Source organism: Mesoplodon bidens (genome assembly GCF_964165515.1).
Source record: "Mesoplodon bidens genome assembly, chromosome: 2".
NCBI classification, from domain to species: Eukaryota; Metazoa; Chordata; class Mammalia; order Artiodactyla; family Ziphiidae; genus Mesoplodon; species Mesoplodon bidens.
The window spans coordinates 36,669,081-36,694,191 of NC_138177.1; the positions used below are offsets into that span (position 1 = coordinate 36,669,081).

At 34.9% G+C, this 25,111-nt stretch overlaps 1 protein-coding gene across 2 annotated transcripts in view; it reads left to right on the forward strand.

Annotated features, from left to right (window-relative positions):
• RALGPS2 (Ral GEF with PH domain and SH3 binding motif 2) overlaps window positions 1–21,632 on the forward strand; it is a 156,349-nt gene extending 134,717 nt beyond the window's left edge. Inside the window, exons 15-20 of one of the 2 annotated variants that reach the window (XM_081216128.1) lie at window positions 1,616–1,693; window positions 3,291–3,396; window positions 3,951–4,043; window positions 10,595–10,700; window positions 13,185–13,276; window positions 15,956–21,632. In XM_081216128.1, coding sequence (XP_081072254.1) covers window positions 1,616–1,693; window positions 3,291–3,396; window positions 3,951–4,043; window positions 10,595–10,700; window positions 13,185–13,276; window positions 15,956–15,985 — 505 coding nt within the window. In that variant the 3' untranslated portion in view covers window positions 15,986–21,632. The remainder of the gene's footprint in view (window positions 1–1,615; window positions 1,694–3,290; window positions 3,397–3,950; window positions 4,044–10,594; window positions 10,701–13,184; window positions 13,277–15,955) is intronic. The other variant, XM_081216129.1, reaches the window with a different exon arrangement.
• Window positions 21,633–25,111: the final 3,479 nt, after the last annotated feature.

Below are 25,111 nucleotides of genomic sequence, written 5' to 3' on the forward strand. Positions count from 1 at the left end.
CCCTGTCAGTCACTTTTTAATAGAAAACAATTATACTAACTATATATTTGAAATTGAACTATACATACTTGAATTGGTTAATTTCATGATGTAACTGGAAAATTAGATCCTTGTTCTTGAAACTTCATAAAGATTTCTCACCATTATGTGATTAAGATTTTACTTGCAAATCTAGTATTTCAAACTACTTTTGAACCTTTCTACTCCAATTGTCAGTGTTCCTAAGTTTTGTTCTCTTTGTTTTGGGGGATTTTTAACAATTTGTTTTTACATATTATTTCTCTTCCAACTTTTTCTTTCAATCTCTTTATTTGGGTTTGCCTGAAACAGGAAAAACACAAGAGTTGCCTCTGGCTTGCTGTCTGTACAAATTGTCTTATTAGTTCTTTCCTCTAATAAGAACATAATATCATCAGATGTTGATTTCAGAGTGTACTGTATTTAGGTAAGAAACATTGATGAACAGAATTGTTTCTCATATTGCATGAGTTATGAGCGAGTAACCAGAATGGTGTTGTGTTAAATAATCTGTTCTTATCCTAGCAGGTTACTTATGAAGATGGTATTTAACAATATTAACCTTCACATCTCAAAACAGTATTTTTCTTTTGACAGGAGTTTTGCTTTGCAGATACTTGCAGCCAAAAACATGTACTGTGCTTGTGCCAAAGTTTAAATCAGTGGCTCTTGGGACATTTTGAGAGCAAATCTAATGCTGCCCAGCAAGACTCAGACATGAAATATTAAAAAGTGAATAAAGAGCTAGGATTTAAAATGCTACCTATGGGCAGTGAACTTTGAAAATAGAGAGACATCAAATATGTTGCCCCTTAAGTTGCTAAAATAATACTTTCTGTTTTAAATATCATTTATCAACAGTGCTACTTCTGGCTTTTCCTAGGCAAAGAAGTAACAGTGTTTCTACATGTGTGTGTGTTTGTGTGTGTGTGTGTGTGTTTATTTCCTTTGTTAAGTATCACATGCCATTTTGGATGAATATTAACTCATACCATTTTTATCATTTATGGGCTTTATCATGTATTCATTTTAATTGATGTGGAAATAGAAGACTGCTTTATTTATTACTCAGTTCATCTCTTTTGGTAGTTTTCTTGGATTTAATATAAAAGAAAGGAAAATAAGGTGTTTAAGCCACATTACTTTTAAGTTTGTAGGTCTCATTGCTTTTAGCTGTCTTTATAGGGGCATACAATAAAAATTTATTGTTATATAAATCCAGGTATCATATTTAAAGTGGAATCTAAGAACTGGAATATGAACAAAAGGATTTTTTAAGTATTTTTCAGGCTTTGATAGTGTTTGGTTATAAATACCTCTTTAATTATTTTAGCAGATTTGTGAAAGTGAATGTATATAAATATATGGTTCGAACTAATAAGCACCTTTAAGTATTTATATTCAATAGTAGAAGAAAAAAAATAACTTGAAATTTATGCTGTATGCTTTAAAAAAAGAAAGAGGAGCAATCACATACTATCCTTTTGTAGGATTTAGAAAGCTGTATTACACAAAGAAATTATTATGCTGTTCTAGGTTATTGATGATGATTGTGTGAGTAAAAGTAATATATACAATTTATAATGGAATCCAACAGGAACAGATTATACCATTCTCTCGGCCCGGTGACAAGAGTGGCACGAAATGGCTATCGAAGCCACATGAAGGCCAGCAGGTACAATTCCCCTGCATTCAGGGGTCACAGAACTCCCCTCTGGTGTCGGTGATTGGCTTACATGGGTGTGGTCTCACATTATTTCTGTTCTTTCTCAACTAATTGGTTTAAAAACTAAACAAAATGCCCATGAAAACTTTCTTTCCAAGATTTAATCTAGAGATAAATTTGAACTATTCTTTCTGATCCCAGAGCTAATTGCTAGAACTTGCATCTTTATGTCAGCATTTTTAAATAATTCCAAATCTGTAGCTTTTTAACTGCACAGGTCTTTCTAATGTTGCTGATTATTGGATAAGCAGTACAAAAATCCACTTGTTATTCAACGCTGCAATCGAAGAATTTACTACATTCAATTTATCTTTTTTAAGAATTTTTCAGGTTAACTTCAGATCCTGAATTTAGACAAGTCTTTTTTATTAAATAATATTTCTGTGTTTAAACTCATGTTCATTCAGTTGTTTATCTTGTTAAACCTGGTCTCTTTCTGCACCACATTAGCTGCAGAAGAAAATAAGTATGGTAGATTGATTGGGGGGTGGAGGTTAACAGTAATGGATAATCCACCAATTCTCATAATACAACAAAATAGCAGACTTTAAAGTTAATTTTAGGTCAATTTAATGGTGTATAATCTCCTTGAACATATACCTCCTTGAATATAAATAGCTCCAGCATGAAATTTCTAGTGTTTCTAAGTTTTTAAGTCACTTTGAAGACACCTAAATAATAAAAAAGGGATAAACTTGCAAACTTCAGGTTTCTTCACTGTTGTAGCAATTCTGCAGCTCATGTCAAATGACCAGAGGAATGACAGCTTTTTTTTTTTAATCAGTGTGTATGTTTTAATTGACTTATATAGGAATTGTTCTCATTTTAACTGTTGGACCTTAAATGAGTTGGGGAGAGATATTTAAATGTTTGATTATTATTTTGTGACGGTTTTCTTAAGATACAAGAAAAAGAAATCTTGAGTTTGGAGTTATTCCTTTCTTGGAGAGCTGTTAAGCTATAATCACTTAGATGCATTGATGACATTAAAATGTCATTAAATTTCATTGCAGAAAGTCGGTTTTTTAAATATGTTGTTAATTGCCTTCATTACTTCTTTCACCTGTTTTAGAATTAAGCATGGGTTTTCTTTTGCTTTTTTCCTTTTGATTCTGCTATTTTTATTTAGAGTTTTATATGCTTAAATACTTTTAACAAATAGAATCCTCATCTTTCCTACTAGGACTTAAGTTTTTACTGGGGAAAAAAAGGTTTCAGCAGTGCTGCAGTGTGGCATGTTAAGAAGAAAAGTCTTAAATCCCTAATTTAATCTTTACTAGGGTGAATCTCTGTATTCTTTCTAAATTATACTTGTTCAAATATGCAATAAAATGTGTTTTTTAACCATCTGCTGACTTCAGTAACTTCCTGTTAATTTTGTGACAGCTTACAAATTTCAGATCAGTAAGCCTTTATAACTGTCAATGTCTTCTTATTCTGAATAAAGTAACAGTTTTAAAATTAAGAATAATTACATTTTATTTAAGTACCTACTCGATAATCACTAAAGCACTTATATGTTCTTTTCTTCATTTCATTATTATAGTTCTGCAGAATCAGAAGATTTGGCAGTACATTTATATCCAGGAGCTGTTACTATCCAAGGTGTTCTCAGGAGAAAAACTTTGTTAAAAGAAGGCAAAAAGCCTACAGTAAGAATTTAATATATTTTAATACACGTTCTAAAATTAAGCAAATGAATAGGACCCTAAAAAATATGAAGATGGTTGAAATAAAACCAGATATATAATACACTTGAAATAATTTAAGATACACCTTTGCCTCACAATGTTATTTAATTTAAAGTGTTATTATACCTGCCATATAGATTTTGGTTAAATCATACCTTTTGGGTGTTTAAATCAAGATGCTCCTGTACTTCTCTTTGCTCCCTAATATAGTTCTTAGAGAACCTTGAAAATATATCCCACTAAGAAGTATTTTAAGTAGTAAGTTTAGAAGAAATAGAAAACAGAGTGACAACCCTAAAAAATAGAATTCAGCCAATTTTGTTTGGTCAGTCCTAAGTAGAATGTATTGAGTGGACATGATAAGAATATTTGAGATAAAGATTTCAGAAGTGATGAAACTCGAAGCTAACGTGGTGGAAGTGAAGTGGAGCTAAAGGTCTTTGGCACTGAGAAAACAGAGTGACTGAGAAGCCAGTAGCATTTGCGTAGTATATTCATGTGTCTGTCCTCTCCAGGTAGCATCTTGGACGAAATATTGGGCAGCTTTGTGTGGGACACAGCTTTTCTACTATGCTGCCAAATCTCTAAAGGCTACAGAAAGAAAACATGTAAGTATTCCTGTTCCAAGTTGTTAGCATAGTTTCACAGCCTCTTCATGGTTGTAAAGAAAGTAGGTCTAATGCGATGCAAGGGTTTGGGTTTTTTCCCACATTCTAATCCAGAAGTTCTTACACTTTCCTTGTTGGAGTATTATAATGGAATTATTTTTGTTTAGTAAGACCATTCCAAGGAAGGTCTTGGGAACAACTTCCATATTTTGTAGTTTCTTTTTTAAATGCTATTTTTCCATTGCAAATGTCAAAACTGCACACTACAAGTATCTATCTTCACTTCCAAGCCCTCTCAAACCTGGGTTTTTGGGGTCAAAAATGGTTGAAAACTATCGCCTTGGAGTCTCGTTTCCTAATTTGTAAAATATGAAAAATTCGGACCAGCATCTCTGGTTCTTTCCACCTCAGTCTCTGTTTGAGTGATTTTCCCAACAGTGAAGAGGAATAATAGTTACTAAGGTTACTATGATCACCTTCTTGTGTTTAAAAGAAGCTTTGAAATGCTCTTTTCTCCAGATGTAGAATCTTCCTATAAATCTTTTTTTTGCATGCTGTTTTTTCTATGCCAGTGCTACAATATTTGAAAATGGAAAACTAAGTTTCCATTTTCCATGTTGCATTAACACAGTCCCCTGGAGAGGAATTTTATTTCTAAATTGTGTATTTTGGGGGTGGGAGGTGAATTAAGTGGTTTACCATACTGAGGAAAGGTAAGCCACTGAAAAAAAAAATTAAGTTCTTTTACTACTTATACATTACCCAGTGATACTGCATAATTCAGAGAAGCCCTTCTTTTTTTTTTGGAAGTTGGGGGGAGGGCATTTATCACTTTGTGTTTTTTTATTCTAACAATGGCTCTTAAAAACTATAATACACACACATTACATGTATACATTTTAATATCAGGTATTACTTCACCAAACATTTGGACTAAATTTACTGGGATTCAGTGTTTTTTTGTTTGTTTTGTTGTTGTTTTATTTTGTTTTGTTCCTTTTAGTAAGCATAATCCCTAGTTTGAAGTTTGGTTGGATGAGGCCAGTTACAAGTTCAACTTCAGACATTATCATTAGAGAAGCTTTTCTTTATTCTCACAGTTTTAGCCCTTTAATCACACCAGGGGTAGAGAAGAATACATTTTTGGTTTAAATGAATGTGGGAAGTGCCATAAGATAGCATCACCTACCTTTCCTTATCAGCCGTACCCACACCTTGTCACTGTCCTGAATTTCATGTTAATCATTGTCTTACTTTTCTTTAGAGTTTACCATATATGTTTCCTTAAACAGTACATTGTGTCATTCTTTAATTGTACCTGAATGGAATCATATAAATTCTTGAGCACTGACTTTTTTGCTCACTATTATGTTATAATTATCTAGATATAGTCCTCACATTGAGGTGAAGGACTGTTTTTTGTATTCTAGTCAAATTGACTATAATGCCCACATACCCGACAAAGCTACAGTTTAGTTTCACTAGAACGTTTTACAGAGTAATTGCCTCTGGTTAGTACTGCTGTACTCAAAGGAGGGAAAAAAAAAAAGGTTGATATAGCTAAATTAAATTGTCATCTTCAGATATAGTTAACTGTTCACTTAGCCACTTTCAGAGACTTGGCTGGATTTCACTTATTATAAAGAAGCTGACTATTATAAAGAAGTAAAATATATAAGGTAAATTTTTTTTGTTTTTTCCTAACTTTAATTAGAAAGAAGCCAAATTAGAGAATTGATTAAATAACTGAATTTGTCCTCTAATACATATGTTAAATATCTTTTCATGTTTGGCATTGGTACTTATACATACAGAATAATAACATGCTAGTTTGGCCTTTAATTATATGAAGTGATAAATAATGCATATGAAATGTTTAGAAATTAGAGCATAGTGGGCTGTGAGGGAGCCCAACTGAGTGCCGAGGAAATGGACTGTATTCCTCATCTTTTCTAGTTTAAACTGTTAAGATTAAAGAAAATTATAAGAACAAAATAGAGTATAGAGACAAGTCCATGTTTATATTTAGTATCAATTTTAGGATAGAAAAGATAGGGCACAGAACTAAAAGCAATGAAGGAAAAAAATTTTAATCATTTTCAAACAGTTAAAATACAAATTGGAAGAAAATATGGGCTATATATAAGCAATATATATAAGCCAATAGATAAGGGATTAAAATCTTTTGTATAAACACAGCACCATCTATGTAGTGTTCTTGCCAAAAATTTAACCTGAATTTAATCATGAAGAAACAATTAAATCCACATTGTGGAACATTCCTATAAGACAACTGGCTTGGATTCTTAAGACCAAAATTTGGCAGATGGAATAGGGTAGGGGGACAGAAGGACTGTTCTAGATTAAGAGAAACTAAAGAGTCTTGACAGCTAAATGCAATGTATGTACCTTGGTTTATTCTTGGAGGAAGTTTTTTTAAGCTATAAAGCTCATAATTAGGACAATCAAAGAAATTGTAATATGGACTTTATATGATTGTGACTGTTAAATTTCTTGACTATGTTACATTGTGGTTATATAGTAATATATTCTTAGGAGATACATGTTGAAATATTTAGAGTCCAATGTTATGTGTGCAACTTACATTTAAATGTTCAAAGAGATCCAGCAAATGCAAAATGTAGATATATGGGTAATCATTGTAGCATTGTTTAAACTTCTCTGTAGTTTGAACCTTTTCAAAATTAAAAGCTGGAGGAGGAAAAAGAGTCACTAATGAAAGTATACCCGTTCATACATATATAAATCAATGCGGGAGGAGGAAATCTGGACGCCTACACCTCTGTGTTTTATTACTCTCTAAAGTATGACTGTTTTTGCCTGTGAGGAGCAGAGCAGGCTTGGGAAGCGAGAATAACTGGGAAGAAGGGAGGGGGACTATGGTTTTATTATGTCTATATTTTTGAATGTTTTAAGATGAAAACATTCACTGTAAAATTATTTTTAATTGAAGTGTATTCATTATAAAAAAATGTTTGCAGATATGTTTGAGCCTATCTCTGCATAGTAATGAGTGAATAAATACTGTTTGATAAGTTAAATGTTAAACACCAAGGCTACACCTGAAAAAGAAATCTGTAACCTATATAAAGACCTTCCACAACTCAGTAAGACTAAAACAACAGTAGAAAAATGGAATAGAGAGCTCAAGAAGGTGAAATATAAATGGTTAACAAACATGAAAAGGTGATGAACCTCACTAGTTATCAAAAACACAGATTAAAAAAGATGCCCTTTTTATTGGCCATTAGGCAGAAATTTTAAAGATTGATAATATAACACTGGCCAGGATGTAGGGAAACATAGACAGTCGGTGGAAATTTAAATTGGTATTGTTTCTGTGGTGGACAATTCTAGTCAGTATTTAACTTAATAACCAGCGATTCTTTATCTGAAAGTCTGTCCTATGGAAATCCTTGAACAAGTGCACAGATATCTATAGAAGAATATTCCTGGACTATTTATAGTATCAGAAATCTGCAAACACTGAAAATACTTATTATTAAGGAAATACTGATAGGTAAAAACCACAAGTCAGAGTAAGTATACCCCCATTTGTATATAAAAACCAACAGCAACAGAAAAGTCAGTCTTTGGTGTAATGCATAGAGACAGGTCCAGATGGCCACACCCCAAAGGATAATGAATTCTGGGGAGTGGGATGAGATTCAGCTGGTGGTTGAGGGCATTTGCGCTCTATGTAAAGGGGCTTATACTGTTTGAATTACTTTTTTTTTAATTGAAAAAAGAAGCAATTGATGCAGATGTTTTGGGGGCTAGGAAAATTATATTAGAAAATCGTGCTATCTGATTTGACATAAATTATTAGCTGTGAAATCAGCTGTTCTGTGGTATTGCCAATTTGATTCTTCATAGTATTAAAACTTCCTAATCCCTTTGGCTTTCATTTTTGTAGTACCCACGTTGTTACAAATAATGTGATGTGTTCCTTCTTTTCCCCATTTCTTTAAAACTGTGAAACATATACATGCAAAGATATATAGTATACATGTACATTTTAAAGAATAATAAATAAAATGAACACCTCTATAACTCCACGCAGCATAAGACGACAGAGCATTACCAGAACTGTCCAAGACTTCCCAGATAGCATCCTCTTCCTTATCAGCCATACCCACAGCCTATCACTGTCCTAAACTTCATGTTCATCACTGCCTTGTTTTTCTTCAGGATTTTACCATATGTGTTTCCTTAACACATTGTCTCATTTTTGAACTGTACCTGAATGGATTCACATATATAGTTTTAAGCACTCCCTTTTTTGCTTAATATATTATTGATGAGATTCATCACTGTTGATGCATATAGCTGTCCTTTATTCCTTTTCATACTTGAAGAGTCTTCTACTTTATGAATCTGCCATAATTTATTCATCATTCTACTGATGGATATTTGGATGCTTTCCAAGTTATTGCTGTATCTAACAAAGCTACTATGAATATTTTTGTGCATATGTTCTCTGGATTATATACCAAGGAAGGTAAACGTTCAACTTTACAAGAAAATGCCAAATTGATTTACGTACTCACCAACAGTATAATGAGGTTTTTCATTGTTCCACACCTTCACCATACTTGTTGTCAGGCTTTGAAATTTTGGCTAACCTAGTAAATATGAAATGGTACCTTGTGATTTTAATGTATACATCCCAGGTTATTAATGAGTTTGAAGTTTTTTTCATGTTGTTGGTCATTCATGTTTCTTCTCTAAAATGCCTGGATAAATCTTTTGCTTATTGGATAGTGTGTTTTCTTACTAATTGGTAAAGGTTCCTTATATACTCTGGATACTAATCTACTAGCAGTTATGTGTTACTAATATCTTCTTCCAATTTGTTTGATTTGGTTATTTTTTTACTCTCTTTGTGATGTTTTTAGTGAATAGTTCTTAACTTTAAAGTAATAAAATTTATCCTTTCCTTTATGCTTAATAGTTTCTTTTTTTCTTTTTTTTTTTTTTTTTTTTTTTGGCGGTACGCAGGCCTCTCACTGTTGTGGCCTCTCCCGTTGTGGAGCACAGGCTCCGGACGCGCAGGCTCAGCGGCCATGGCTCACGGGCCCAGCCGCTCCGCGGCATGTGGGATCCTCCCGGACGGGGGCACGAACCCATGTCTTCCCTGCACAAACTGCAGGGAAGCCCGCAGTTGACTTTTATATTGATCTTTTCCAAGCATCCTTGCTGATCTTTCTTATTAACTTGGTGGATTTTCTGTGTAGATAATATCATCTGTGAGTAATGGCAGTTTTATTTCTTCCTCACCCTTATACCTTTTATTTCTTTCCTGTTATCTTAGTGTGCTGACTAGATCTTCCAATTCAGTGTTGGATGGAAGTAGCAATGGTGGGCATCCTTGTCTTAAAACTGATTTTGAAGTGTTTTTAGCATTTTACCCTTGAGCATGCGTTGCAGGGTTTGGGTTTGGGTTTTGTTTTGTTTTGTTTTTTTCTTTCCTGCTTTGTTTTTGTTTGGGTTTTGTGGGGTGGGGTATTGTTGTTTGTTTGGTAGGTACTCTTTATTGAATTAGGAAATTCCATTCCATTCTAAGTCACACAGATAATGCATTATATCTTAGCAAATGGTTTTATTTTACATCAACTGAGTTGATCATACTTTTTTCTTTTAATGTTAATATGGTGATTTATTTTAATAATTTATCTAAAGTTGAACTAAGCTTGCTTTCATGAAATAAACCGAACTTAGTTGCAGTCATTGATTTCTAACATTAAATCACCCTCATATTCCTGGGATAAATCCAGTTTGGCCATCATGTACCAGCTTTTTTATACACTGCTAGATTCAGTTTGCCAATATTTTATTTAACATTTTTTCATTTATGTTCATGAGTAGGATTAACTTAAATTTCTGTGCTTTTATAACAGCCCTTTTTTTCCCATTACTAAAGTGTAACTTTATAAAAAAAAAAAGAATAACTAGACAAGTAACAAGCATGCTAAGAATACCTTCTTTTTGAGAAATACAAGCAAGAATATATTACTAAGAATTGTGATGGCAGTGCTGATTCATTAAATCATCAGGTTATCAGGTTTAAGATAACACCCCTATTACATTGGTACACCTTAAACTTATACAATGTTATATGTCAATTATATTCAGTAAAGCGGTGTGTGTGTGTGTGTGTGTGGAGATCTCTATTAAAATGGAAGTATGTTTCCTATAATGAAGGGGTGAGGTGTAGCACAGTAACAAAAAAAAACAACACAGATGAATTTACCAGATCTACTAACAGATCATGGTCTTTGGGGGTGGACGCTAGGACAGTTAACTTTTGATGAAGAGTTGAAGCTGAGAAAGATCTGGAAAGTATAAGAGACTATCTGAAGAGGGCAGGCCTACATGGAATTTAGAAGTAAGAGACCGGGTGCAGACCTGACCAGCATGAAATCTCGTCTCTCTCTAGGAGAAACTGAAAATATGCTCTCTAACAGTTAATTTTTACATAGAATAAGCCATAAATTTTGTTTCCATTAATTATTTTTTTTATCTCTCAGTTCAAATCAACATCAAATAAGAACGTGTCTGTAGTAGGATGGATGGTGATGATGGCCGATGACCCGGAACATCCGGATCTCTTCTTGCTGACTGACTCTGAGAAAGGTGAATCATTAAAATAACTAGGGCTGGGCTTACCTGGTGGCGCAGTGGTTGAGAATCCACCTGCCGGTGCAGGGGACACGGGTTCGTGCCCCGGTCCGGGAAGATCCCACATGCTGCGGAGTGGCTGGGCCCGTGAGCCATGGCCGCTGAGCCTGCGCGTCCGGAGGCTGTGCTCCGCAACGGGAGAGGCCACAACAGTGAGAGGCCCGCATACCGCAAAAAAAAAAAAATAAAAAAAAATAACTAGGGCTTAAGGTATTGCATGTACACAACTTTCGATAAGCCAAAATTTATCAATAGTTTAACTGGAATACACGACTAGGGCCATTGTTTGTGTAGTTTAATCTCTTGGGAAATATTTGTGTCACATAATGTAATGTATACTAATGATAGCAATTTTTTTAGATATCAATATCTATTAATTGCTTATTCAATAAGCTTATTAAATAAGCTTATTTTCTTTGCTACATGGGCATAAGCTTGAAATTAAAAACCCAAATAATCCCTAGAGAGCTAATAACCAGAAAAGGAAGGAGGGAATTCGAGAATCTATAGACCACTGTTAACTTTAAAATCTCAGATTTACAGTATGCAGTACCCCTTCGTTTATATTCTGAGATAAATTGTTATTCTTAAGCTCTGAATGTGGCAGAAGTTTTCCTTTAAATGATTTTTATTCCATTACTTTTAATTAAATTAATTGGTAATTTGACTCAAACCACTTTCCAAATAAATATAATTTTAATTATAATAACTTAGCTTACAATGTATAGAGACATTTATAGTGAAAGTGTTGGCTATTGACCATAGGAGTTTTAAAAACTTTAAAACTTTAAATAAACTTTAAAAGTGGATGAGAGAGGTTGGAGGGTGGGCTGTGTAGTAGAATCAAATCATACCTTCTCACCCTGCCTGTGCCTGTTGTGGAGACCTCGGTCATCAGAACAGATCCTCATGTGATTGCAGCTCTTCCTTTGTAACATCTGCCAGCTGTTGATAAGCACCACACAGGAAGCCAGAAAGAAAATTCTTTCATATCTGCCCAGAATCTTCCACTTCAGCAGCTCACTACTACTAAAATGAAGTTATATTACCTTTTACTGACTGTAAAATTATACTCTGACTTCTGTTTATTTAGAATGCATATCCACAGATATTCTGCTTTTAGGATATTGTGGTACTTTAAGTAAAAATTTAAGAAAATATGCAGAAAAAGTTAGGGCAGAAAAAAATAATAGCAAAATGTTATGTTTTGAGATGAAATAGGTTGACTTACAGAGTAAGGAGCTCCTACTCAACATTCTGAATTCAAAGCCCCAGCCTCCACCCTGCCAATCCCAAAGGCCTTCATTATTTATAAAAGATCATTTTCACGGGGTTCAGTTAACAAATTATTTGTTTTCCATCAATTCCTTAGTGTGTTTGACAGAACCGTTTCAGAGTACAAGGTTTTTATGAAGTCTGTACTGATGGTCTTTTTCTGGGAGGAGAGAGTAGGTAAATGGCAGCTGTGGCCAGCTGATCAGATATGTCTGCTATTTAGGTTGATCTAATGTTTGCATCTGTGTCTAACAAGCAAAAAAGTGCTATTTTAGTAATTAAACATTTGGTGAAGAAAGCTGTTGCCTCTGAAAGTGAAAAAGTCTTTGATAAAATCTCAAAGAAGAGCTGTATAATGCCTACATATAGATCAGGCTCTTGAGCCATTGAATTCAGTTATAAAGGAAAGAGTAGCACTCAGTAAGAACTGGGAGATAAAAAGAACTCAGGTCAGTGAAAAAGGGGAATTAAGCTCAACTTAGGGCACCTATACTACATGAGTCCTTTCTTCTTTTCTCAGTTTATTACCTTAATACATATAAACATATAAAATATCCTTATTATGCATCAGTTTTGAATTAGAGTCAACATAAGGTCTAAATACATACAACACACATGAAACAAATGAATTTCTAATTTTCTAAAAGAGAAAAAGTTGCCTTCTCAGATTTTTCACATAAGCCCTCACTAGACCTAGAAATTTCTCTAATAATTTTGACAAATGTTAAAAACTAAAAGCATAGGTTATATTGATGTTAGCTGATTAATCCTTAATCACATTAAATAGCTAATGTTTAAGTGTTAAACATGTTAAAGCATTCTGGCCTATAAAAATTCAGTATTAGCATCTACTAATATTTAGATCATCTAAATAGTGCTGAGAAGTGATATTCTGCACTCTCATCCACTCATACAAATCTAGAGAAGCCAAACAATTATTTTATTTAAATATACTTTAAAGAGCATTTAAGGAGACAAAATACTTCTCTTCCAATTCATAAACAGCAAAACAGTGACTTTCTGAATAAGTGATAGCACATGAATGTAGCACAGAGAACTCTTCGTTTTATTTGTATTGGAAAATCAGGTATTAGAGAAATAGAATTCTTAAACGGAGAACTGTCATCAATTTTTATTGTTTCCCTTTGTTTTTAATAACTTTAGGAAATTCATACAAGTTTCAAGCTGGCAATAGGATGAATGCAATGCTGTGGTTTAAGCACTTGAGTGCAGCCTGCCAAAGTAACAAACAACAGGTAAGCATCTCTCTTGATCCTCAAAATAGTCCATAAATTGAGAATATATTTAAAAGAGTTCCAAAGAGAAGTAAGTGGACTAATTTTTGGAGTGAAGTAGGGAAATTGTTCATATTCTATGTCTTGTTGACCACAGTCAGCAAGACATGAAGTCCACATTTTAGAGAGGAGATGGGCAATAAACAAGTGAACAAATAACAAAATTTCAAGTAGTAAAAACTGTATGAACAAAATAGAATTACGTGATACGGAGTGATGGGAGTAGAGACAGACTTTAAATAAATAAGAGTGAACAGCAAAGATCTCCCTAAGGAGATGACAATGACACGAATGACAGGAAGGAAGGGCCACGTGAAGATAAGGGGGAACAAAGTTCTGGTGGAGGGAACAGTAAGTGTGCAAAGACCCTGAAGATGGAACAAGCTTCAGGTGTTCAAAACAGGGAACTGTAGCCCTTGTTGGGAGAATGTAGTGGGAGGCAAGGAGACTTTAGAGAGGTAAAAATGTGATGGCACCTTAACAAAAATTATTCTGATTTGTCTTTATTTGTTCTATTAACAATTTTATGCGGGTTCCTGTGCTTGCAGTGAAACCCAAAACTATGTGGACTTTTTGTTTGTTTCTATTTTTACTGAAACAAAGATGGTCTAACTCAAAGGCTTTCAGCTACAAAGGGGAATGAATCCATAGTGGTGTTTTCCCCAAACCCGGTTGCAGATTTAAAGTTGAACCATGAATTGGTAGGGCAGACATAAAATAAACATAGACTTTTTTAGGCCAGTTTTCAGTTAAATATATTTGAAAATTTTATTGTCTTAAGGTACTGAAATACAGAAGTATATGGTAAGTGTTATCAATAGCTAATTTTGAATAATATAATACACTATACAAGTTTATAAAGCTTATAAACATATTTTCCACCGTGTGCTATCAGGACCTAAGTTATTATCCCTTTTTTGATAAAGGAAGAAACTAAGGCTCGGAAATCCTAAATGACCTACACAGGGTCAAACAAGTAAAAAATCGTGGACCTGAGACGACACAAACTCTGTCTTCATCCTATAGATTCATTCTTCCTAAATATTTTTGGAATGGGCCTTGTTCTCTTACAATTTTTATTTCAAAAATATATGAAAGACTAATAGCAATACTTGGTACCATTTTTAACAATGTCCCTTAAGGACATGAAACACCATAGAGCAAAAATTACTTTCTTAGCCCTATCAAGTTAGTGTCTGGGACAGAATGAAGGAAGCAGACCTCCTTTTGCCTAAACCAAGCTTTTCAGGATTCAGCTCCATGCCGTACATTTTCTTTAAATGTAGCTTAAAGTACTGTATCATTTCTTTTTAATCTCAAATTTCAAGATTAATCTAGACAGGGTATGCGTACCAGCATAGAGGTTCAATTTCTTTTTACTATATTAGTTGACTTTGCTACTGAACAAGTCAACCAGATGTGTATAAATGGGGTTTTTTAAATTTGTTTCTATACTTAGAAGAATCAGAGAAGTAGCAAATTTATAAATAGAAGCTGTGAAATTTGAAAACTTTTAGTAGAAGACTCTAACTCAGATACAACACCTTAAACCATAGTCAGGCAACTTAGGAGGAAATGAAAATGTTACTTTATTAAAATATTGGGTTTCTTAGAACCAGACCTGAGAATTTATACTTTAATTTAAGCACTCTTGGATTTGTACTGTGTATTTATAGTTCAGTTATGATTATATTGTCAAATAATTTTTCATTCAGAAGCTGACACACGTAAGAGATTAATTTTTTTTTTTTTTTTTTAGTATCCCAGGTTTTCAGAAAAAGGTTGCTAAAGTGTGGGAACTGTTAAGCTCTTTTAAAGGACAGAGAAATGACCACTGGTGCATGAATCTCTCTACCAGCACAACTTTGGAAAACTGGTAGTAAAAGTTAAGAGCATTTTTTTTTAGCATGGTGAAACCCTCCTTAGTCCTTGACTAGAGGGTTCATTAATTTTTAAAAACAAAATATATTCATATTTCTAAGAATTATTGTTGAATTTCAGACTTAAAAGAAATCAAATTAAATTTGATCCAGTCTATAAGCAGCAAACTGTTATATAACCTATAGATTTTTCAGAGTCACAAAGTTTCAGGTAAGAGTTTATCTAGCAATGAGTTTTATTCTTTTATACTCATTTTCATGATGATTTCACAAAGAAATTCTTAGTAATGTTTGTTATAAAATTATCTGTGCTGGATTTTAAAATTTGCATGTAGGAATTCATTGTAATACATATAATGAAAAAATAAATGATGACAAGCATGTTTGTGTGGAATCTCACACTACTAGGGCCATACTTACTCTTTCCTCATTCATTTATTCACTCAGCGAACATCTCCTGAGCTCCCCTGTGTTAGACAAGAAAGATACTGTCTCTGCCCTTTTTCCCACCCGGATTTCAATTTATTGGAAAAAGTATTAACTCATCTCAATGACTTCCTCTCAAAAATGTTCTAGTGTATTTTATTCATTATTCATAAACAATTACAGTACCTTCTAGCAAATTCCTTTTTTTAAAAGATCTTTAGGTCAGAAAGATTTTAATATTTGGGCTTACTTAGAATGACAAGGAAAGATAAGAAATAGTACTTTGAAAAACACCTTTTAAATACTATCAGTTTGTAATGCTTATATTTTTTAGGTTCCTACAAACTTGATGACTTTTGAGTAAAAGCCTGATAAAAAACAAGGTGAACTGTTATCTTAAGTGAAAGCAAGGACCTGATGAAAGAGCGCCAGCTATAAACCAATCCTGTGCCAGGAAGAACCTAGAGGTTCCATCTCAGCCTCTGGAGTTCTGAACCAAAAAAACACTAATTTCAGGGAATGAAGTGAGATATTCCCAGAGAACAAATTGGAGTTGCAAAACAAACTGCCATGGACCATGCTTCTTATCTCTGAACTGACCTGTGGAAACCACTGCCTTAAAAGAATGAAAGGAAAACCAACATGAAACACCAAATAGTGTGTGTGAATCTTCTGGCGGTGCTGTGCTTGGAATAGATTGTAGCTAATTTGCATTTCTTTTAACTTTGTACTAATTTTGGAGGGGAGAATCGCCTTTTTTTAGATACACTTTAAAAAGAAAAACATATTTCTTATGGGTTACATTAGGAGCTGGTTGTGAAGTGAGGTATAAAGCTACTCCAGCTTAGTAGGGTTCTACCAGCAGCCTAGCGGAAAGGTGTGCTTGAGCTTCCATTAGTCTGCAGCCTCACTTGCTTTTTCACAAGAGTGTAGGAATTAGAAATGTTAATAATGTGAGTTGTTGGAGTTTGTTTGCGATTTGGGGGGGGGGTTGTTTTGGATGGGGGGAGATTTTTTAAAACACTAAACTTCTGAAATTTAGTACTGTTTGGGGTACATTATTTCCTGCAGGAGGTATAAAGGCTGAGTGTTCATATGCCAGACACTTTTTTCAAATGGGCTCCAGAAAACATGGTTGTTTTTAACTGGGTTTAAAGCTTGGCCTTCTATATGAATTCATTGTTGGACCACAGATCTGCTTAGTAGAGAACTGTAATCCCAACCTAAACTTTTCTAAGAAGATTTTACAATAACTACATTTTTCAAGTGAATTGGATTATCCCTTCTGTCACTCACAGGTGATTTTTATCATCAAGGGTGATGTATTGATATTTTATCAGGATAGTTTCTTTTACAGTGTTTCATGTGCACAATGCCAGTTTTTTTTTTGTTATTCATTTTCATTATTTTTGATCAATATGAGATTCAGGATCACATTTGTTTAAAAGAGAGTCTACGTATGTTTGTATGCATGTATGTATTTTATTAGAAGGCATACAAAATAATTTTCAAAGGGAAAAAGGTGAAAGACTGAGATGCTGGGAATTTTAAGTATCAAAACTTTCCTTCCTACTTAACCTTCCTTTATTACAAACATTTTTCTCAAAACTTACTATAGGTCCTTACGATGAAATCATATTTTGTCAGTAGTTGATCAAGCAGTTTTGTGAGAGCTCTTTAATGCAATAATGCATTTAACTTTTGAAATAAATGTTAAGTTACAAAAAAAGTTTGAAGGTGAAATGCCTTAGAGTTTTAACAAAAAACTGGCACTTGAACAAAGACTGTGTGTTGGATGTTACAAACTCATGAGGCATCATGAATTTTGGCTGTGGCCCAGAGTAAGAAGTGCTTTTTGACTGGTAACTTCTAACAGACTTCTATTACTTTGGGCCTCACATAAAATTTTTCAGATTGTATTCTTGGAGAATTTTATGCTTTTTTTTAATCATAAGTATTTCATCCTTGAATCCATGAAACTTAAATAGAAAATATTGCTTATTAGAATAATTAGCTTAAAAATCTCTCCATTGGAAAGTAGAAGAGCTTTCCCTGAGTGCTTAGTTTTTAAATTTAGTTTTCTGTTTGGAAAGGATATTAAGAGTTCAAATATCTTTCTCATATAGCACAGTTAGAAATACCATTACTTCTGGTTTTTTGAAAAGTGACATGAGCTGGAAGAGGGCAAAATGTGGCTTGTGCTAGTGATTTTATCTCCCTGCATAGCCCACACTGGGCGCTGAGAAGAGGCCCTCTGCATAACCAGCATAGCAGTATTACTCTCTAGACCTTGCACATCTGACTTTTGTTTTAATTTTCTTGTTTATTTCTCTTCAGAAATAAGTGTTTTTAACAGTGTATGTGCTTTTTAAAAAAACCCTGTGGATTTTTTATTATGTTTTCTGTTTGTCATAAATAAGCTAAAGTAGATAAGTTTCTGTGGAGATATGCACCTGGAAGTCAGAGCCTGACAGCCCACAGTTTTGCCAAAGAGAGAGCTCCACTGGAAGATGTGTTTGATATTTTCAGTGCTAAACATGAGGCTGCTTGTGCAGAGCGAGAACAGTGTTCAGGTTTGGTGACTAAGCCCATATTTAGATTTGTGGCCTCTGACTGACTGAAACTGAACTGTGCAGCGGAAGTCACCATTATTTTTCTGTCTTCAAATTTGTCCATTCAAAAGATTGCTCATTGCTTTTTAAGATGAATTTAGCATTTGAAGCAAAGATCAGTGAAGGAAGTGAATTAAAATAGTGTAAGTGAATTTTTTATCTGTAATTCACCAAATGAGACCTAAAAATAATTCAAGCAAAAATAAATGTTACCAAAACATATTAAATATTTAGGCAGTGTATTAGTGGGAAGGTGAAATTTTTCTCCTCTTGTTAGGCCTACTCTTAATAAATTTGTAAAGTAGCGACTCAGAAGCTTGAAATTTAAGCTCATTTGTCAATATTAAGCTCATTTGTTTCTCTCCAAGTCAAGAAGACCTCATTGGAAATTCCATTATAATTTAAATTTAAGCTAGTATTTGATAAACATAATGATTGGTATATTATCCAGCCTGGTGTAATAGTATAATACCACCCAAAATACAGTTTGAGGCACATCTATTTAACTGTTTGTTTGAACATGGAAGCTTATTTTTCATGCAGAAGTAACATAACAGTTTTTTAAATACAACTATAAAAATAACTGCTGACCTCGAAGAGCACTGTTTTTGGTCTCATGCCCCCTCTTTGTTTGAGTTCTGCTTATTTTTTTCAGAGGCTTTATTTTTACTGTACCTCCAAACTAAGAATTAAAAGAACCAATCAAACACACCTTCCTATTACATTTTCTTCACTGTGTAGATATTATTTGCATAAACATTGCAAAAAGGGATCCAAACAATTTGAGTTTGAGTATGTTTTACTCCCCAGGCATGTACTTCAATGACAAATGTTTTCCTGTGTGGAAAATGCCATATGACTATTGCACTACCTTCTATATGGACTGTCTTGGTACTGTGTCTTTTTGTATGTCAAGAACTAGGGTGTTTGTAGCTGCAAAGTTTCTGTAAGTGGCTTTATTCCTCTTCTAGAAGATTTATAAAGGAGCCCAAGGTGCACTGTTATAGAAGGAAAAAATGTTTACGGTCTCTAGTGTATACACCTTATATATTAGTTGAAACCAGGGCCCTCCAAGAGCAGCCTGGCCTATTGCTCTCTTAGGATTACTAGAATTTACCTGGCCAAATGATTTGAGCGGAAGTCTTTTTTCTTTTTTTTTTTTTTAAGGTTAAATCTGTAAGTTATATATGCCTTTACTACTGAAAACAAAACTATAGGATATCGTACTAATTAGAAATCGATAATAATAGTAGATTTAATCCATTAACTTTTTAAAAGAATATATCCACTATTGATTTCCTTCCTGTTTTTTTGAGGCACATTCCTTTACAACGAGTTTTTAAACCACCATATTATCTTCTTCTGCAAACAAGGGGTACCAGCATTGCTTAACAGAAGATAATCTTCAATTTTAAAAAATTCTCTGCTTCAAAGGCTTTTGAAATAATTGGATCCCTTTTTGAAAATGAAGATGAATTTTTACTGTGTCCCTGTGGAACAATAGTACAGCTGTTGCATGAATAGGTGATACAAAGCAAGTGGTGAGGTTTGTCTGACTTCTTCAGTGATCTTTTAGGGTTTGCTTTTATTTTCTCTCTCTCTCACTCTCTTCTTTTATATTTCTTTCAAACGTAGTAAATTTATAATTTTACAGCCAGAGTAGTATTCTGTTTTTTCTAACAAACATTGTTATTTAATCACATTGGTGATAATTATTTTCTGTGTGAAGTCAACCTTTTCAAAATGATTTAAGTATTTCTGGTTTTGCTTCCTTAAAAATGGCTTGTGTCTTAAGTAATTACTTTTTTCTTGTTAGAGGATTCCAATGAAAGACATCTGTGCGTGCAAACTTTTAAGCTTTTGGAAAGCAATGTCATTACACTGGTATCTCAAGTATGTAGTATGGGGAAGATTTGGTCAGTGCCTTATCAATTTGAAGACCAACTTTAGGGCATCGAGTATGACAATAATCACTTGCCCTCTTACTCCTCTTATTTCAGGAGTGTGTGCTATCCCTCTCTCCACCAGCTTACTCTTTCTCACAGCAGGTCTAAGAAAATGTGTGCAGATCACTCTAGGTAATTGTTGCATTCCACCTTGGCTTTGAGTCTCTTTAGACAAGCTCCCTCCCTGCTCCCCTCCTTCCAGGGTAGAAGATTAAAATTAAACCCACCAAATCAGCCTTTAGATGAGCACTCCTGAGAACAACTTTGAAGAGCCTCCATCCAGCTGAGTTTATTTTTATTTTGTGTTGTTGAAATTGTTGTTTTGAGCATAGATTTAATTATGTCCTTTCAGAAAATCCTTAGAAGGATACAGTACAGCCAGAAAGATCTGTTTGGGTTTTATTAAAGCTACTGAAATCCCGAAATGAGAGTCCCTTTTCCCAGAAGTGAGATTTAGTTCAGTACATTCTTATTTAAATAAGACTCAGACCAAACAAGCAGTCACTTAACCTACCAGTTATTGTTTACTTGAAAATACTATGTCAGGAACAGCTCCAAAATATAAATTAAAGAGAAGTTAAGAGAGTAAGCCAATTCTCAGTAAAAGCAAAGCTTGGAAACATTTTGCTTCTCCGAGATTATTGCAAGATCTGGAGCTACTCTTGTTCAACTGAGTCAAGATGCTATTTTCACATTTTTTAAAGGGCTAGTATGTTCTAGAATAGGCAAGTAAATTTAGTATTTAAAGCCAAATGAAGGGTTAACTCGTCCTTAGGGGTTGTTAGTAGAATTTAAAGTTTGATTCTAGCCATTTGGACTGCAAAGTGGTGATGGGATTAAAGGAATACATAATTAGAATGTTTGGGGATTGAACTTTTTTTTTTTAAATAAACAAGTAGAAAATTTCATACTTAGCTGTGCTTTAGATATGAGGTAACAAATATTAATTTTCCCATGAAGATACCACTTATTAGAACTATTCACAGATATAGTCCAGTAATTATTGACTTACTAGGTCTGACAGAGTAGCTGATAATAAGTCACCAGACTCTCAAGAGTTTCTGTACCTTGATTATTGACAAATCCATTGTTTTACAGCCGACTGAAGTATGTTATGTGTGGGGAGGGGGTGGGGAACTCGTTCACAGTGTAATCTAAAGGAGATAAAAGCATCTATGGGGATGAATATCCAATGATGATAATATACAGGAAAACACAAGCCATTTTTATTCTCCTTCATCCCAGTTAACTTGAGGTACAAAGATGAAGTACTCATTTGCACTATGACCTCCTGGAGTGACGTGCAGCTTGGTTCCTCACTTTTTGTTTCTGTTTGATATGCAAATGTGAGTGTGAGATCTTCAGTGTGTTTGCATAATCTAACTTAAAATGAATTTAAGTACAGTTTTCTGAAATATTTCTATTGGAATAAATTACTTAAAAATATAGATTGTGTGGGGATAGTTTGTTTCCATATTTATATTTTTATCATTAACTTTTAAATAAATGCTCTAAGTTGATTTTTTTCCTCTTTCTAAAATAGTTGAGAAGGATTTTGTTGGTACGGGGAAGCTTCTCTCTGGGTAAAACTTCAGTTGCTCTTCTTTATCCCAGAACAAGGATGTGCCCTGGCATGCTGACAGATGGGGCCTTGGGGAAAAAAGGTCAAGGGTATAATATTTCCGACCGTATCTCCCCACTCCAAGCATGTGATATAATATGACCAGTCCCCATAGAGGCCCTCTTTGCTAGTACTGTATTTCATAGATTCCAAAACATGACACTTTCACTTCTCACCATTTCTGAAAATAGAATCCATCTTCCAGCCTAGAGAGCCTTAAATTGGAAGAAGTACAGAAATACATGTGTTGAGTCTCCTATAAGTCATTGGCTGGGCTGTTTGCTCTGCTCTAAGAATTCCACATGAGCTTGCCTCTTAAGAAGCTTGTGAAACCTCCAGACAAGACTGAATGCCCAGTGTTTGGGTAAACCATGACCCAATTTTCAACTGTTTTCTCACCTTTCTGATGCCTTTGAAATTTTTCCCTGTCCCTGCACTAGAACCAAAAGAGAGGGACAACTCTCTGATGGGGTCAGCCTGTCTTTACCTCACAAAGCACCCCGTTCTCCATGTATGCATGCTAAGTGTCTGGGTTCCCTTTTCTGTTTCATTAGTTGTTTGTCCCTGAGCCAGTACCATATTGTCTTCATTACTGTATTAGCTGTGTAAATCTTGATATCTGGTGAGATAATTGCATTATTCTTCAAATTTGCCTTAACTCTTCTTGACCCTTTCATCCTCCCTATGAATTCTAGAATCAGTGTGTCAAGTTCAGTGAAAATACTGTTGGTATTTTTATTGGAAGTGCTTTCAATTTATAGATTAATTTGAGAGTTAACAGTTTGAAAAGTTTACTCATCTCATTTATGAACATGAAATGTCTCTCCATTTATTTAGAGTTTTTAGTGTCTGTTAATAATGTTTTACAATTTTCTCCCTATTGTTTTCATACATCTTTTATTAGTTTATTCCTAGGTAAACTAGTTTTTCTTTCTGCTGAATTACTTGTGTGTATGAATGCTATTGATTTTTAAAAAATATCTATTTATTTATCTGGTTGCTTGGGGTCTTAGTGCAGCACATGGGCTCCTTTGTTGCGGCACGCAGGCTCCTTGGTTGTGGCATGCGAACTCTTAGTTGCGGCATGCATGTGGGATCTAGTTCGCTGACCAGAGATGGAACCCGCGCCCGCCCTGCATTGGGAGTGCAGAGTCTTATCCACTGCACCACCAGGGAAGTCCCAATGCTATGGATTTTTTTTAAATTTATATTTTATTTTTGGCTGCACTGGGTCTTGGTTGCTGCGTGCAGGCTTTTCTCTAGTTGAGGCGAGCGGGGGCTACTCTTTGTTGCAGTGCGTGGACTTCTCATTGCGGTGGCCTCTCGCGTTGTGGAGCACGGGCTCTAGGCGTGTGGGCTTCAGTAGTTGGGGCTCGCGGGCTCTAGAGCCCAGGCTCAGTAGTTGTGGCGCACTGGCTTAGTTGCTCTGCAAAATGTGGGATCTTCCCAGACCAGGGCTCTAACCCATGTCCCCTGCATTGGCAGGCGGATTCCTAACCACTGCACCACCAGGGAAGCCCATGCTGTTGATTTTTATGTCAATACTAAACATCTGGCACCCTTATTGAAATCCCTTATCTAGTTCCAGTGGTTTGTCCAGTATGATTCCATTATCATATTGGCTACAAATAAGGTGATAAGATTGGGAGAAAATATTGGAGTTTATAAAACAAAGGATTCATATCAAGAATATACACGGATTTTTTGTACAATAATAAGAAAATTTATTCAATAGAGAAGTGTGCTAAAGGATATGAATAAACAGTTTATAGAAGGAAGCCTATGTGGCTAATCTATGGAAAGATGCTCAACCTCACTAACAGAGAAATTTAAAGTAAAATCATGGAAAAGCTGTCACATTATATTCATCAAACTGGTGAGGCCATGCCAAAGAGCATCTGGGCAGTATTAGGGAAATTGTGTATGTATACAAAGCATAAGAATTAAGAATTCCAGCACTGGATCACTTACTAGCTGCATGATCTTGAGGAGATGACTTAACCTTCTTTCTCAAGTTCCTCATCTATGAAATGTACACAATGCCAAGGCCACCTCATAGAGTTGTGAGGCTCACCTTAGCTCATGTCTCTAAAGCCCCAAGAGCAGGGCCAGCATTAGGAAGAGCTGTCAGTGTTATAGGGAGAGTTGTTGTCACTGTTGCTCTGTAGCCTGCCATTTCTGCTCATGGAGTCAGTTACAGGGAGTGGGATTAGAGGTGAAGGGGAAATTTTAAGTAAAACAAGGGAGAGGTCTTTTCATAGTAAAGTCATAGTGAACTGAGGAGCATCTTCTTATAAACCAGTAAGCCAACTGAAGAAGTAAGCCAGGTATATTCATTATAGACAGACTGGCAGGTAGAGAAAAACATGAAGAAAAGCCACCTAAAAAGAGCCCTTATGGGCTTCCCTGGTGCAGTGGTTGAGAGTCTGCCCGCCGATGCAGGGGACACAGGTTTGTGCCCCGGTCCGGGAAGATCCCACATGCCGTGGAGCGGCTGGGCCACTGAGCCTGCGCATCTGGAGCCTGTGCTCCGCAACGGGAGAGGCCACAACAGTGAGAGGCCTGCGTACCGCAAAAAAAAAAAAAAAGAGCCCTCATGTATTATTGTTGATTATTAAGAACAGTATTGCACCCACCTGCTGCTTGTTTAAAACGATGACTTCTGAATACCACCCCAAATTGCCTAAATCAGAATATGAGGACAGTGCCTGGTACCCACTAAAACCGGAATTCAATTTGGGCTGATTTGCCCACAGCCCAGGCTCAGGTAAAAGTAACGTTTATTCAGTTTGCTTTGTTATTGCCTGTCAAAGCCAAGTTGTTCATACAGTTTAGGTTTGGAAACTGTTAGCATCTATATTAAGCTGTTGCAGAAGAGAGACAAGTTGCTGTTTTTATTGCCGGAAACTATTCTGAGATTTTAATGTGAAAACAGGAAACTTTTCCAATAGGCGTGGAAGGAAAACCTGGAGATTCACCGTGTCTTACATCTTAAGCAATTAACAGTAAGTACAATCAACCAGTGAACCTCTACTGACCAGTAAGTTCTATAGTCCCATGTTTTATGACCTTTTGCAATCTCAGTAATGTTTTAACAAATCTTAACCACACAAATACAGGATTAGAATTTCTGTGTTGAAAGAGATTAAATGACTGTACTTTGGGTCGTGGTCACATATCTCCCTGGATCTTTGGGATAGACAACCTACAAAAAAGTCCAGGGTTTGGCCTGATGCAATTTGAATTGAGACCTTTGATTCTAGCCTAATTTGCTATGACATAGCTAATTATGTTCTATGTCTCATTCCAAA